Genomic DNA, 16,654 nt, shown 5'->3' on the forward strand with positions numbered 1-16,654 from the left:
TCGTATGCCGTTCGGGCTTTGCAACGCCCCCGGTACTTTCTCTCGGTGTATTATGGGACTTTTCAGCGACATGGTGGAGAAGATTATGGAGGTGTTCATGGATGACTTTTCAGTGTTCGGCGATTCTTTTGAGGCTTGTCTTACCAATTTGGGGTTAGTGTTAGTCCGGTGCGAGGAAAAGAACTTAGTGCTCAATTGGGAAAAGTGTCACTTTATGGTGACCGAAGGCATTGTTCTTGGCCACATTGTATCCTCCAAGGGCATTGAGGTCGATAGAGCTAAGATCGATTTGATTGGTAATCTACCTACTCCAAAATGCTTGAAGGACATTCGTTCCTTTTTGGGGCATGCCGGGTTCTATTGGCGGTTCATAAAGGATTTCAGTGCTATTGCTTGGCCGTTGTGCCACTTGCTCGCCAAGGATGTGCCGTTTGAGTGGACGCCGGCTTGCGAGGCTGCTTTCACCAAGTTAAAGTCCAGTCTTACTTCTCCACCTATTGTGCGATTTTCGGATTGGGAATTGCCCTTCGAGCTAATGTATGATGCCAGTGATTACGCTGTTGGAGCTGTTTTGGGCCAACGGAAAGGGAAAGAGCCGTATGTCATCTACTATGCAAGTAAGACGCTCAATGAGGCTCAAATGAACTATTCGACTACAGAGAAGGAATTGCTTGCCATAGTCTTTGCGTTGGACAAGTTTCGATCTTATCTAGTGGGAGCTCCGATCACCGTGTACACCGATCATTCCGCTCTCAAGTACCTTTTTACAAAGCAGGATGCCAAGGCGAGATTGATTCGATGGATTTTACTCCTACAAGAGTTTGACCTCACTATTAAGGACAAGAAGGGTGTAGAGAACGTGGTGGCCGATCACTTGTCTCGGCTAGAATTCGGAGATCATACATCGCACATTCCTATCGGTGACTCTTTTCCCGATGAGCAGTTATTTGGAATCTCCACGGCTCCATGGTATGCAGATATTGTGAACTATTTGGTTACCGGTCTGATGCCTACCCATTGGAGTTTGCAAGAGCAGCGTCGATTTTTAGCGGAGGTGAAACGATTTTCCTATGAAGACCCATATTTGTTTAAGTATTGCGCCGACCAACTTGTTCGCCGTTGTGTGCCTGATTCTGAGCAACAGAGTGTTATTAAATTTTTCCATACAGAGGCCTGTGGCGGCCATTTCTCATTCAAGAAGACCGCCGCCAAGATTTTGCAAAGCGGGTTCTACTAGCCACAGTTGTATAAGGATACTTTTGCTTTCTGCAGGGCGTGAGCACGCTGTCAACTTTTGGGGTGTGTGACGTGACGGAATGAGATGCCGCTTACGCCCATCTTGATTATTGAAGTGTTTGATTGCTGGGGTTTTGACTTCATGGGGCCGTTTCCTACATCTTTTGGGTACCTCGACATCTTGTTGGCCGTTGACTATGTCTCCAAGTGGGTGGAAGCCATCCCCACTCGTACCAATGATGCCCAAGTTGTAGTGGAGTTTCTCCGGGAGTACATTTTATCATGGTTTGGGATGCCGAGGGCTATCATCAGTGATCAAAGGTCTCATTTTTGCAATCGGTCAATTTCAGCACTTATGAAGAAGTATTCCATCGTGCACAAAGTTTCAACGGCTTATCATCCGCAAACCAATGGCCAGGCAGAGTTGGCAAATCGGGAGATAAAAAACATCTTGGAGAAGACGGTTAATCCTACCCGTAAGGATTGGTCAACACGTTTGATCGATGCCTTGTGGGCTTACCGTACTACTTACAAGACGATTTTGGGGATGTCACCGTATCAGCTTGTCTATGGGAAAGCATGTCATTTGCCGGTGGAGCTTGAGCATAAGGCATATTGGGCAATCAAGAAGCTCAATTTTAATCTATCTGCAGCCGGTGCCTACCGGAAGCTCCAATTGACAGAACTCGAGGAGATGAGGTATGATGCTTATGACCATTCTAGTGCTTACAAGTCTAAGATCAAAGCTAAGCATGACCAGAAAATTGCAGTTACACACTTTGAGCCGGGTCAACAAGTATTGTTGTATAACTCTCGTTTGCATCTTCACCCCGGTAAATTGCGCTCACGTTGGGCTGGTCCTTATGTTGTCAAAACTGTTTTCCCTCACGGGGCGATAGAACTAGAAAGCATGAGTAATGGTTCCTCTTTTAAGGTGAACGGCCAAAGGCTTAAGCCTTTCCTTGGTAGTTTCGAAGTTGGGGAGCCCGATGAAGTTTTGGTCGATCCAGTTTACACGGATGGCCTTTTGGTATAGTTTTGTGTCCCATTTATTTGCACGGGGAGCGAAAGCGTAACCGCTGAACTTAATTGTTTGTCGAACCCGGCCCCCGGGTAAGGGGTACCCTCCATTGACTTGGGTATATGTAGCTCCGCACACCGCTACTAAAAAAAGGATCGTGTGCCCAGCTCCGGTTAGTAAGGGCAATTTGAGTATCAGTGACATAGGGCTTTCATTAGCTTTTCTGATAGGAGTAATTCACAGTGCACCGCTCACGTCGTCCAGATTAGCCCCAACGGGGGCGGTATAGATCTTAGGTTAGGCCTTGATATTCCAATGTTCCATTACCGCACTTGGCTCTATCTTGTGCCTGCCTGGTTAGGATCTTAGAGGACGCTGGACTTCATTGTTTGGCAGAGTCCAGCTGTGACTTGGATGCTCCGAGCTCTGATATTAAATTCTGTATGTTTGTACATTTGTAAATACTGCTTTTATGTTTTGTTCTTATTTATCATGTTTCGGGATGTTCTCACCAAGAGATTTCACCAACGCATCATTGTATCGGGCTTTAATTAGTCCCTCTTTGTCGTAGTTTGCCGTTAACGATCCTTGCTCACCAGATATGTCCCTATCGGGGGCGGCTTAGGTCTTTGGGTGAGACTTGATACTCCCGTGCTTTGGTGCTAGGCTCTGTCTTGTCTCACTTTGTTTCGATCGTAGGGAACGCTGGGCTTAATTGCTTGGCGAGGTCACGCGGTGAATTTTACTTCGGGAATGTCATTTGGCTCTTAGTAGGTAGTTCGAGCTTAAGTCTTTTGCAAGGTGTACGTGCTACCACACCAGCCTTGGTGGATTGGATCTATCGTCGGAGTGATTGCGGCATTCAGGAGCACTCAGCATGGGTGCGATTACATGTCGCGGTTGTTAGTCCAACAAAACTTTGGCCATGATCCTGCGTGACTAGCTGTGGTTCCGTTGGAAGAGCCGAAGAAGTCAACCTTAAAAGCCGTTCGGATGACAAAAGGAGCCGGTGACGCAAAAACCTCCAACTTGGTTGAGGTATAAGGGGGTTGACATTCCCCCATAGGTACGATCTTTTGTTCCTTTTTCCCTACTGTTGTTCTCCATGCTATGAGGGCCTAGCATATTTCAAGTTGGGGGGAGGGACATAAATCGGATATTTATGTTTTATGCTTTTTGGTTAAATTTTCATTTTTGTAGATCATTCTTTCCGTTATTACATAGTTAGTGGAATGAAGCAACTTAGCACTTGGTCATTAGTTCGTTAATTGGCAAGAGTTCATGTAAATATTTTTAGTGAACTTGTACTGTCCAACTCGTATGCATGCTGAAAGAGTGAGAAATTAGGTGTTGAGTGTGTTGTGAGCAGGTTTGACCCATATCCCATTGTTTTTCATGTTATATTCTTAGTTAGGTATTAATCTCATGTCATGCCTAAACATGTTCGTTATCTACTTTAAATCATTTCGGAATCTATGGCATATTTGGGAAATGATACAAGGCCATCTTTGTTTGATTAAAACCACAAGAGAGTCCCATTGTCCTTTAAAATAAAGCCTAGTCCGCGTCTCGCTCTTATCCATAGGAAATCGGATGTTTGGGTGGATGGTTGGAAGTTGGTTTTGAGCTTTGCTGGGCTGGCTCCAGGTTTTACAGGCTCTGGGTGTATTTTTAAAGTGGCTTCGGGCATCGGCATTGGCTATCGGGTGGCAAAGCTGCACTTCTGGAATTAAGCTCCCCGTATCGATACGGATTAAGGGCCGTATCGATAAGCGTTTGTTTCGTGGGGAGTCAGGTTATTTCGTATCGATACGGATTAAGGGTCGTATCGATACGCATTGGTTAAAATCGAAATCTGCAGCTAACCCTAGCCCGATCATCTTCATCTCTTAAACCCATTTTCTCTCACTAGCCCACCATAACTGCCCAAGTTCTTCGAGAACTCAACCCCAAATCTCCCATGTTCTCCCTCTAATCTTCACCAAAACTCCATAATCTTCCACCAAACCTCCAAGCTTTCAAGGAATTCCAAAGGATTTCAAGGTTTGCAAGTCGAATCCTAGTAGTACAAAGGTAAATCCACTCCCTCTCTCTATATACGCAAAATCTCCCATTTTTCTCTCTATAATAGCTTTAACCCTTGATTACCCACCATATATTGCCATGCATTATTATTTTGGAACCATTTTACCATGTACTCTAACCCCCAATTCTGAAATCACCCATGAACCCTTTTCGAGATTTTTGAAATTTTGATTGGATTGGGGACTGAAATTGCACTGCTGTGTTACCATTATTGTATTGAATTTTATAGGCAGAATCTGTGTTGTACAACTCGGAGTTTTGTGGATTTTGACTGGCTGCCTATTTTTGTTGAAACTTTTGCGTTCCTGGCTGCATTCTGGGTTATTTTCTGTAGTGTTTTGTTTCAAGATTTGGGGTGTTGCTCTGGTTGGTAGGTTGTTAGAGCAATGGTGAGAACAAAAACTGTGGTTGCCAAGGGTAAGGGAAAACCTCCGGCTTTTTCGTCGCAACAAGCGGAGGAGATAGTGCGGGAAATGGAGGAGGAGGAGGAAATGATCGCAAATTCGCAACGGGGCCGGGCTAAAAGAAGGACGGCCGCTGAGATACGAGCAGCAACTCAAAAGAAATGGGAAGAGGAAATTTGCAACCGGGGGTTTAAGAATGAGCGACATGTGGACGTCGACAACCTTGGCATTGAGAATTCGTTTGTTCGTCGCATCCGTGACCAAGGTTTGTCTTACTACCTTGCCCCTAATCCTAGTTATAACAAAGAGCTTGTCATAGAATTTTACAAAAACATCAAGATTCCGCCTGAGGAGGATGAGAAGAAAGATGATGCTGAGGTAACATCGAAGATTGGAAAGATTCCTATTGAGGTGACTTCAGGGTTTATTGCACGGGTTTTGAATTATCACCAACCACCCGCAAATGACGTGAACTATCCGGATGAGGAGTATGTGGCGGACGAGGCCATTGTTCAGGAATTGTACAAAAATCCTAGGGAGGCGAGTCTCCCTCATGTGCCAGGAAAGTTCAAGGATGTTTATTGGCTTGTCAATCAACTAGTGCACCACAATTTCAATCCGGGGGGGACGGAGAACAAGCCAGATAGTTACGAGGGGGGGATGATTCACACGTTCATGAATCCGAATGTGGTGTGTGATTGGGCGAAGGTCATATTTCAGGAGATGATCAATTTCAAAGCCAAGGCTCCAACGAATTCTAGGTTGCCTTTCCCATGTTTGGTGACCGTTATTTGTTTGGCTCAAAAGGTTCCTGTTTCAAAGTTTCCGGGGCGTGAGAAGCTCAATCCGGGGGATATTAATAGTTCCATACTCACGCGGAGTATCTCTCAGTCCCGACCAGCTACCGCTGCTGCCCCACGTGGGGCATACTTGACTACTTTGCCACCGAAGGGTGCAAAGTCGGCTACTTGGAATAAATTGCTATTTTGCCAATGGGTGGCCACTATGGGATGCCTGAAGAAAATTAAGAAGGAAACCCGAGCCAATGCAAGGAGGAAGCGGAAGATAGATCACAAGTTGGATTGGGTTCTGAGTCGATGAGTGGGGCAAACCAGTGAGCAGCATGTACCACCGCCAGAGGAGCCAGATGCGGACAGTGATGATTTTGCTGGGGATGAACCTGTGTTTGTGGACGATGAGTAGGCTTGGTGGAGTAGTTTGAAATCCCTCTACTTGGTCGGGGTGCTTGGTGGTTGACAGCCCACCTCTTATCTTTTATTTCGTTGTTTTTAGTCTAGTTTAGTTTAACTCTGACTTAATAGTTTAGCAAGTTTTTATTGAGACCGGCATGTGGCCTATGACTTGGTAGTTGGAGTTGGAGGCGGCCAAGGGTAGTTGAACCAAGCTAGTATATGGCTGCCACCCCATTTTGCTAACCGTTCTTTGATTAAACCAAGGTCATTACAAGCTTTAAAGCCCTTGGTAGATCCCTAATATGCCTTGATTCCATCTTGATTTATCGCATGATAGTTAGCATATTTGGTATATGGCATGTTTCTTTCGGCAATGGAATTTTTAATTGTGTAGTCGTAAGTTCTGTTAATGGTGCTCTCCACTTAAAAGGCACGGTATTTTTGTTCCCCGTGCCTAATTCGAGCACCTTTCTTGTGGGATTTGGTTACTCTGAATGGAATTGGTTAAATTATAGCTTCGTATCCATCTTTTGTCTTTTGACGCTCATTTTGGATACTTGATTATAACTTGCTCAATATTTAGTTGATTGCTCAATTGTCGACTACGAGTTGTTTTGGAATAATTAAGTTATTTTAACTCTTCCCAACTAGTTGCAATTTGAGTAGGTGCTAAGTAGTTTTGTCGGAAGGATTGTCAGCTTTTCTTTCTTTCCTTTAGTTTTGATTTTGTTGCTAGGGGCTAGCAAAGCTCAAGTTGGGGGGTGTGATAAGCACCTAAGATTGCTTGACCATGGTGCTTAAGTCCGTTAGTTAGAAGTATTTTTAGTTATTATTTGTCGCTTTTATTCAATATTGCTTGTAAGGTAGTTTCTTAAGTGTTTCAGGCAAAACGCCCTTAAAACGCGTATTTTGATTGCAAAGCCAACCCCCAAGTTAGTTCAAGTATCATCGCCCGGTGGAACTTGTGCCAAAGTGACCAAAGAACGAAAGCGAGAAGCGTCAGGTAAGCCAGTGGTCGTCGGGTGTCAAGTTCTGGAGGCTAGCTTTCCTTTCTGAAGATAAGCTCTGCGTATCGATACGGATTAAGGGCCGTATCGATACGCGTTGGTTAATTGGGCAAGCAGAGAGTTCTGTATCGATACGGCCATACACCGTATCGATACGGGCGCGTTACGAGAAAATTGGTCTCTTCAGCTTAGCGATGTGGTATCGATACTTTTCATAATCCGTATCGATACGGTGAGCTTTCGGCCAGATATTTTGTTACTTTTTGGACTTTTCATTTATGGAATACTTGCTTTTAATAGTATGTTTCTTAGATATTTGATGAGAAAGAAACCCATTATGTATAAATAGGGGCTTCATCTCTCTCTTTTGGGAGCTAGCCTGTGGGCATGCGTGCCCTTGGAATTTCCGGATTCCAAAAACGCAAAGGGCCCGAGTCGCGGGAGCGCTTTTAAGCTGGACGACATGCGCTCGCGAAAATACAGAGTCGCCACTTGGGTTTGAAGGTCCGACACCCAAGGAACCGTATTTCGAAGCACCTGCCGCGCTGTTTGATTTGAAAAGGTTTAAGGAACCAGTCCGTCATAACCATATCTGGGTTCGGGAGCCAGGTTACGAGAGGGGAAGGTTTTTATGGCACCCCTCTCGCCCGATCCAGAGATCGGTCTCTACTTAGGCACTTGCGAAAGAGAGTTTGTTTGCGATTCTGTTTTTATTAATCAATTTTTTAGCCAATTAGGGTGGGGGAACAGTTAATCAGGGATTTTAATACTGTAACACGTTTGCAAGATGTGATAGATATGGCATCAAATAATAAATGGAATGAAGTTCAAAACATCGATCAAACATCAAGACAGTGTTGTGTATGATTTTGGCACGAACAAACAGCCAGCTTGCATGCGTGAATCCATCTGCATGCAAGCAAACCGTCGCGCGACAATACCATACACTTGCGCGAGTGTTGATGCCTCACCAATAGTTTAAATTTTACCCCCTTCTGGGCTTTGGAAGGACCAGTGCTCACCCAGGTGCAAACCAAGCAGTTTATATGTACTTGAAAGTAAATAATATTACAACAAATAGCTATATTTTGGAAACACAACCCCTAAACAGTGGGGGTGACTAAACAGAGGCCAAGGCCAAGATGCCCATGCAAGGGCAGTCCCTGGGAATTAGCCGACCATCGCGCGAGCAAGTGAAAGCCACGCACGAGTGTTCTGACTGGACTTCTAGGAATTGCTTTGCATGCTTAGGGCTCTGAGACATATTCAAGCGCATCCCAAGGGCATTCCAAACCGAGTGAAGTTGTAAACTGAGCTAAACTATGATTTTTATCATGCAAAGCAGTGAGCTAATACTTGAAAAAGACTTGAAAGTGACTATGGACATGACAAGAAACTTGAAGATCAACGTCCCTTCCCCACGTGGTCCAATCTCGTGCAAACAGAACTATCACGCGAGTTAGTGGGACCATCGCGCGAGGGTGTTGTTGGCCACGGCTCTTGAAACTTTGCTAGCTTTAGGGCCAGAACTGGTATTGATTACCAGCCTTGACCCTGCCAGCCCCCCCTCAGGGGTCTAAACAGTGAACAGAAAGGTGTTAGACCTTTGCTTGTGTGTCTTGAAGATGGCTTGAATGAAGTGGAATGGCTTGAACAGTGATTAGGTGGGAACGAATGCAGTATGGAATGCTTGTGCTTGGGTTTCCTTCTTCTTTCTTGAGATTTTTTTGGTAACCCTTGAAGATGAAGCATGGGGGGGGGGGGGGGGGGGGGGTACTTATAGAAGGAGATGTTGGTTGGTGGCTAGGCAAGGTCATGCAACCAGCCAACAAGGCTGGTTACAATTACTTGGTGGAGAAGTGGGGTGCCAAAGGTGATGGGAGAGTGGGGGAGAGGTGGTGCAAAGGGAGCCCCCCAGAACGCTGTTCAGTCGACGAAACGGGGTTACATAGGACTGTAGCCCCCTGATCACCACGCAATCCAGCTAGAAATTGATGAAAATGACAGGTGTTGACCATCGCGCGAGGTACTGAATGCATCGCGCGAGTGTCAAACCAACCCCGCGATGGTCAACAGTCAAAACTTTGACTTTGACCACCACCTGGCAAGTGAAGCATCGCGCGAGGGACCCAGTGCGTCGCGCGACTGTCAAACCTAAAGTCCAGTTTTGGGTTCAAGGGTTTCAGGGCTAAGGATGGGTTCCACGTACACCAAACTCAAGCCATTTAATTTTCTCAAGACTGTTTTCGACCTGATTCATCATCGGGGAAACATGAAACCGAAAACGAAGTAAAACGATCGGGAAATCAAATTAGGGTGTCTACAGCCCATTACTAACTTTAGTGTTTTCCTCCATTAATGTTCTTTTAAGCTTTTTAAGAGTAATTTCCATAAAACTCAAGTAAGTTTGTTCTCATTTGTTAATTTCTCGTTAATTAAAGTTGTTCGTACGACTTGGATCCTTTATAATATCAAGTTTGTTTTCGTTTTTATCCGTTAAAAATCATGTATCGTTTTTATGCTTTCTTTTATGCTTTAGCTATATGTGAGTAGTCAATAGGCCAAGTCTCGGGGTAATCTTTCCCGAGACTTAGGTGGTTACTTGGTTCTCAAGTCCTCGAGCTTAAAACCATGATTTTCGGAATAGAGCTTAACTTGCATCTTTGGTCTAAACAAGGGGTGTTAACTTCTTGGTAAGATGTTTAGCCAAGCGGTCTTGGCAAAAAGCTTACCCAGGGCTCGTGGTCTCCTATGTGTTTGACAAATATTAAAAACAAGTTGGTTCGTCTCCGTTTTATCACATCTTTCGTTAAACGAAGTCATTAAAGCTAAATCCTTCGGGCTTGAGCACGCGGTTGTGACTCTCGCCTGAGTTATGATTGAGAAACGGTAACGGCTTAAGTCAAGGGTTAGACGATCCTTAGACTTGCCTCTTTTAGTTTATAAAGCTCGTATCTAATTTGTTGCTTTAGCCTTTCCACCGTTAAAAGCAAAACCAAGTTGGCCTTCTTAAACGCCACAATCCACCATATAAAACCTACAATCCGATTAAGTTAAATTCGAATTCCCTGTGATATGATCCCGGACTTTCCGGTTATTATGCTATCGACGACCTAGCCCTACGCTTGGGGTTTTTCTCAACCTTATTTGAAAGCGAGGTTTGAAGACTAAGCAATCTTGCACATATGATTTCTCAAAACTTAGTGCTATGGAAAAGATGATCCGAACCACTTATTTTTTAAATTATATTTTATGAATTTTTGTAAAAAAAAAAAAAATCAGCTCAATCGGATACCAGTAAAGGTTTTTTTATAATTCGATAGGAGAACCACATTGTTTCATCCGACAAACTCTAAAAAAAAAGGTATGCATATTTAAGAAAAAACCCTAACCGATATCCTATTAAGCTAATTTTGTGTGAGCGGTTCAAATCATCTTTACCAAGGTGGGCCCTACCAATCAAAGAGACTTTCTAATAAAAATATGGGGTATAGGTTTATGCATCCCCACCCTCCAACCGTATTCATTTAGTTATTTATTTGAAAGAGTCACATTTTGGATGACTTTTCTCAAAGAAAACTTATGTTTATTTTTGGGTAATTAAGAAAACTTACGTTTTATTTTGGTCTTATTGAATGTTTTTCATCTATTGGTCAATTTTTCGACGTTTTATTCATTTTGAATAGAGTAATTGAAAAAGATAATACACGTGTATATATGTAGTTATGTACCATATTTGGACAAAAACACAAAAGATAAAATAAGTGGTATAACAGCATTTTTTTTATCATTTTTAAAAATAAAAAACTACTTAATTATATGTATCTGAATATAAAATCGTATTCTGTACATATACAATACTTTGTCACTTATTTTTAAAAGAATATTTATACGACTTATTTTTTATCTCTTATGTTTTTGTCCAAATATGGTACATAGGCATATATATAGGGCTCCTTGTTGATAAGGACATACTATAGGGTTTAACAAGCAATTAGTCCATCTAAAGTATTTATAGTGGCTCCAGCCCTTATAATCACACGCGTTCCAAAATTACCCATATTACACGCGTTTTCAAAAACATTTTAGAGACGAAGAAACCTAATCGCCGTCGTCATCGTCGATCCTTTCACGGTCATCATTGTCGATCCTTTCATCGTCACTGTCATCATCGTTATTGTAGTCGTTCCTTTCACCAACATTGTCGTCAGCTTTGCTGATTTTCGACCATTTCAATAGGTAACTTAACTTTTGTATTCGTCGCTATCGTCATCGTCACTGGCGTCATTCCGATAGTCGTCTTTCCTAGGGTTTTAGCATCATTTTTGTAGGGTTTTAGCGTCATTTACTGGTTTTGTCACTTTCTTTATGTTACGGCCAGAAAATATGTTAAATATTGTGTAATGAAGTCTTCGCATGTGTTTACATTGTGATATTAATATCTCCTACTTTATCTCTTTATTTAGTTTGTGAGATACCAACACTATTTATCTGAGTTGCCTATATCTCTTGCTTTATTTTTGCCAATACATTACATTTCTGGCAAATAGAGTTATCTCTAGTTTATTTGGGAATTGAATTGGTTGAGATAGAGTTATCTCTTAGTTTATTTTGTTAGGGTTTTAGCGTGCACTTAGTCTTATACATTGTGATATTATTATCTCTTGCTTTATCCACGTTCGAATGTGTGTACATTGTAGGGTTTTAACATGCACTTAGTCTTTTATTAAGTTTTCGATGAGATAACTTTATCTCTTTATTAAGTTTGTGAGATACCAACACTATTTATCTGAGATACTGTTATCTCTTGCTTCATTTTTGTCAATACACTATATTTCTAGCAGATAGGGTTAGCTCTTAGTTTATTCGGTTTATTTGAGAATTGAATTGACTAAGATAGAGTTATCTCTTAGTTTATTTTGTTAGGATTTTAGTGTGCACTTAGTTTTTTACATTGTGATATTACTATCTCTTGCTTTATCCACATTCGCATGTTTATACATTGTACTACTAGTAAATATTTTCGATGAGATAACATTATCTCTTTATTAAGTTTGTAAGATACCAACACTATTTATCTGAGATACTGTTATCTCTCGCTTCATTTTTGCCAATACTCTATATTTTTGGCAGATAGAGAATTGAATTGGCTAAGATACTGTTTTCTCATCTATTTTAACAGGAAGAATATTCAAAATGATACAAAACCCTGAAAACCCTGAAAGACCCAAAAGATATAAAAGATTCAAAATGTTAGTCCACAAGAAGACTATAAAGAAATCACAACAACAACAACAACAAAAAGTCATAAAAATAAGGAGTGAAACATCAAAGAAAAGAAAAGACAAAGAGCAACAACTGGAAGAGGAAAAGCAAGAGACAGAAGTTAAACCAAAGAGGAGAACAAAAAAATAGAAAAAGCAAGAAGAAAAATAAAAAAAGGAGGAAGAAGAGGACATAAAAGATGTGAAGGAAGAGAAGGTTAAACCAAAATGTTTGCAATACAGGTAACTACTTGGTGTGCCATTATACAATAACCTGAAGGCATTAGTTTTCTGAGATACTGTTATCTCTTTCATTTTTGCTGATGTACTGCTATTATCTTGTATCTTTTATTGTAGGTCGAATCTTTATAGCATTGTAAGCCTTCTACATGATGTAAAATTCAATGAAATACAATCCGAACAGATTCAAAAACCACCTTTTGCGAACATGTTGTTTGCAATTACTGAAGGCAGTATTGATGAGCAAATGGTGAAAAAATCTAATCTCATCCTTGTCAAGTTGAAAGAGACATATTAGAGAGGACAAGCAAAGTTTTTGCTTGCAGGGAAAGATATTGCTCTAACTGATCTTGAGCTTGGTGCCATTTTTGGAATCACATCTAAACCGATGAAGATCCACATCACAACCCATGGGAGAAGTCCAGACACAGAATTTGCCAATCGAGTCTTTGTTAGGGCAAGCACCATGCATCTTCCAACAATGAGGGTGACAATTGAAAATATTTTAAAACCTCCCGTCAAAAAGAAGCAGAAGAAGCAAAAACAAGTATCAGAGATAGAAGCTGCAAAAGATTTGGCACGTCTTCTGACATTGTACACCATTGGAACACTGTTTTTCCCAACAACAGGTCCAAACCTGAATTGGTCCTACCTAAAGCTTGTTGAAGATTTGGAAAATAGTGCAAATTACAATTGGTCAATGTTCATCACCAATTATCTTGTTAACGAACTCAACTCCAAGAATTCAACGATTGTTGGTGGTTGCACCACTACACTCCTGGTAAAAATCTTCTACCCTTTCTTGTAGTAAAATATTGACAACATCTGACACCTATTTTCATTGAAAACAGTACTGGCTCTGTGAACATTCCCACATTATGGAACCAGCTCAACAAACTTTTCTAAGGTTTATGAAATGGAAAATGAATGAGCTTGCTGCTAAACTCTTAGAGGCTCCATTGAGCAGCCTTCCAGAGGGAATGGTAAGTATCATTACCTATTGGATTTTATTATGTATTGTGGTCAAAACTAGATAACGGTATCTCATCAAAATTAGTGTTTCTACCAAAATAAATCAAGAGATAATGCTATCTCAAACAATAAACTCTATATAAATACACAAAAAAGAAAGAGATACCAGTATCTCAATCAAATATAGTTCGCAAATAAAATGAGATATAACTCTATCTTAGTTGAAACATTATATCTCATGAATCTATAATCTGAATTTACCTCTTCTAATTCATTGTTCCCTTCTACTCCTAAAGGTCAAACAGGCAGAATTGGAGCTAACTAAACAGGAGAAAGGGTTGTTTGCAGCTCTAGTCTTACATGAATAAGAAGGTAAACACAAAGAATCCGAAGCCAAAGAAGAAAACCTAACGGACCAAGAACCTGAAACCCAAGAAGAAAACCCTCAAGAAGAGAATCAGGATGTTAAGAATTTGATTTTAGAGCTTGAACAACGAATTAAGGTGCTTGAAAAAGAGAACAATTTCATGAAAGTTGAAATTGAAGATAGGGACAAAAAGATCCAAGAAAGGGATCTGTTGATTGTTGAGTTACGCCAGAATGTAGAATTCCTTCAAAATTAGCTTTCAGGTTATAGAAAACAAAGTGCAGATTATACAGATATTGAAAAAGAAACTTGTAGTCTGCATGTTGAGGTGGAGATGTTGAAGGAAGACATAATCGAAAATCAGGTTGAAATAGGCGGGCTGTATGTTAAGAAGGACATAGCGGAAGAAAAACTGAAGAAGTGACAAAAGAGTTGCATGACATTGCAGCACATTGTGTTTCCCAACATTACAAAGATCAAAAGATAATTGAAGAGTTAGAGAAACAAAAAAATAACTTGACTGAACAAAAACAAAGCAAGAATGTGCACCATCATGAATCTCCAATTCATGATGAAGAGGCGACTGAGGAAGAAATAGACCAAACGATCAAGTTCACAATCTCAAGCGTTAAAGCAGAACCACAGCAAACAACGAAGAAGAGATTGAGGAAAGGTCATACTGTGGACCCATCGTCATTGACAAAGAGAGTGAATAAGAGGGAAGATAGGAAAGAGAAGAACATGGAGGATTTTCAAGTCCATGGGAGGAAGAAAAGCAAAGAGAAACAAGCAGAGAAAGCAGCTCCAGAACTACAATATATGGGTGTTGAAACAACAAAGCTGGCACATCTCGTCTCAAAAAATGATAAGATCTTCTTAAATCACATATTTGAGTGTGAGAAAGACATCGGGTAGTAAAATGCACCAATTTGCTTGCTCAAATAGATATTATTTGTCTGAAATACTGTTATCTCTTGATTCATATTTGTAGGGGGATGAAAACAATTGATGCTTCAGATCACCTTGGATTGCAACGGCTTATTCGTGTCTTTTCATCGGAACCCTAATTTGTTGTCGGAACCCTAATCTGCAAAATAGACAAGGGGTGAGAGCACCTTTGCCTCTCGTGGCAAAGTTAGTATCACGTACTAAAGAAACCCTAATTATTAGTAGGAAAATATCGAATAATGCAATGTATTGCATACCTTTTTCCTCTAGGTTTACCTCATATTTATAGATTTGCGTATGCTTGCTGGCCAAGCATCCCTGTTGCCCTAGGATTCCTTTCTCGTATAGGAAACCCTGGATATCAAGGATTCTCGTTTTCCTTATCAATTCATTAGAAAAGAGTCCTTTTAGGATTCTTTTCCATTAAAAGCCGAACATCCCATTCTCGTTGGATATCTTTCTCAGATCCTATATTCTTGGGATCTCATTCCTTTACAGAACATGACTTCTCTGGAATCTTCTCGAGTATTCCCTCTGCTCTCACTCTTTAATTGGAGCTCTTTCTTTGTTCAGCTATCTCATTGCCGAACAGTCTGGCTGGACTAGCTACTTCACATGTAACTTTGCCCAATGTAATCAGAATGTCTCTATCTATCGAACAATTAGTTTTACACCAATGTCTTCTTATGTTACTGGGCTTTGTCGCCTTTTAACATACTGATCGGCGGTCAATCCTGTTCAATCTTTCACGTGTTTTTATACACCATCTGTGCGGCAACTAGATGTATCTGTTCGGGAATACCTCCCTACAATTGCTCCCTAGCTTTACCTATTTTCCACTGTTCGGGGGTAATAGGTGAAGCTTTTAGAGACAAACGTTTAGACCTGAACTTCCTCTGATACCGAGTAGTCATAGTTTTTAATACTTATTGATGCTCTTTGGCGCCTTTGTCATTATACCATTTCGAGGTATAAACTCCACGTGGCACGTTTCGTATGCCTATCATTAATTTCGAATTGATGTTCTATGAAACGGCATCAGAACGGTATTTGCTTTCCGTTACTTTAACTTGTAACGGCGTGAGACGAGATGTTTCGTCTCCGTCTCTCTCATTTTAAATCCCAAAGAGGGATTTTCTTTGGAATTTTTTATCCGAAACACTGTGTCCCGTCTTTATCTTCCTCAAAAGTCAGGCAAGAAAAAACTCCCTTTCTATCGCCATAGTCGCCGCCTGCAACTTGCTCGTGTCACAGGGACCTTTTAAACTCGTAAGATCTCTATTTCTTCTATTTAGGTTTCCCATTAAAATTTCTCTCCTATTCCATTTGTTTCCATCTGAGATCTCATTTCTCAGATTTTGGATCACTTCTAGGGTTTCGATTCGTACCCATTTCTAGTTTTTCTTTTTCTTTGAGTATACTCATGGCGGATGCACATGATCCCAAGCCCAGCAAATTTAGGAAACTCTGTGACACCCCTGCTGCCATGGCGGCATTTAGAGCAAAATATAACATTCCTGAAAATGTAGGACTTGAACTTGCTCTATTAGGAGCGGATAGAAATGCTGGCTCTTGGGACAGGATGTGTATCCCAATTGTAGCTATCGTTGAGGGCGGAGTCCGTTTCCCCCTACATCCATTACTCCGCCAGATTCTGAACTGGTATCGTCTTACTCCCATGCAAGTTTCAACCAATGTTTTCAGGCTAATAATGGGGATTATAGCCCTAAATGGGATTCTAGGGACCCAATTAGGAATCTGGGATATCCAATGGTGGTATAGTATAGTACTAAACCCCGAGTACAATACTTACTACTTCAAGGTTAGGAGGGCAGACAAACGCCTCGTACTTAATCTGCCAAATTCTGCTCGTGACCACGAGATCGACTTCCTCTATGTAACTGGAGCATTCGAGCC

The 16,654-nt window shown here is 41.3% G+C and overlaps 1 protein-coding gene across 1 annotated transcript in view; it reads left to right on the forward strand.

Annotated features, from left to right (window-relative positions):
- Window positions 1-14,918, forward strand: part of LOC131303291 (uncharacterized) — a 50,247-nt gene extending 35,329 nt beyond the window's left edge. The window contains exon 2 of the mRNA XM_058330090.1: window positions 14,781-14,918. Coding sequence (XP_058186073.1) covers window positions 14,781-14,856 — 76 coding nt within the window. The 3' untranslated portion in view covers window positions 14,857-14,918. The remainder of the gene's footprint in view (window positions 1-14,780) is intronic.
- Window positions 14,919-16,654: the final 1,736 nt, after the last annotated feature.

The sequence above is a fragment of the Rhododendron vialii genome, chromosome 10a (genome assembly GCF_030253575.1).
Source record: "Rhododendron vialii isolate Sample 1 chromosome 10a, ASM3025357v1".
Classification (NCBI taxonomy): Eukaryota; Viridiplantae; Streptophyta; class Magnoliopsida; order Ericales; family Ericaceae; genus Rhododendron; species Rhododendron vialii.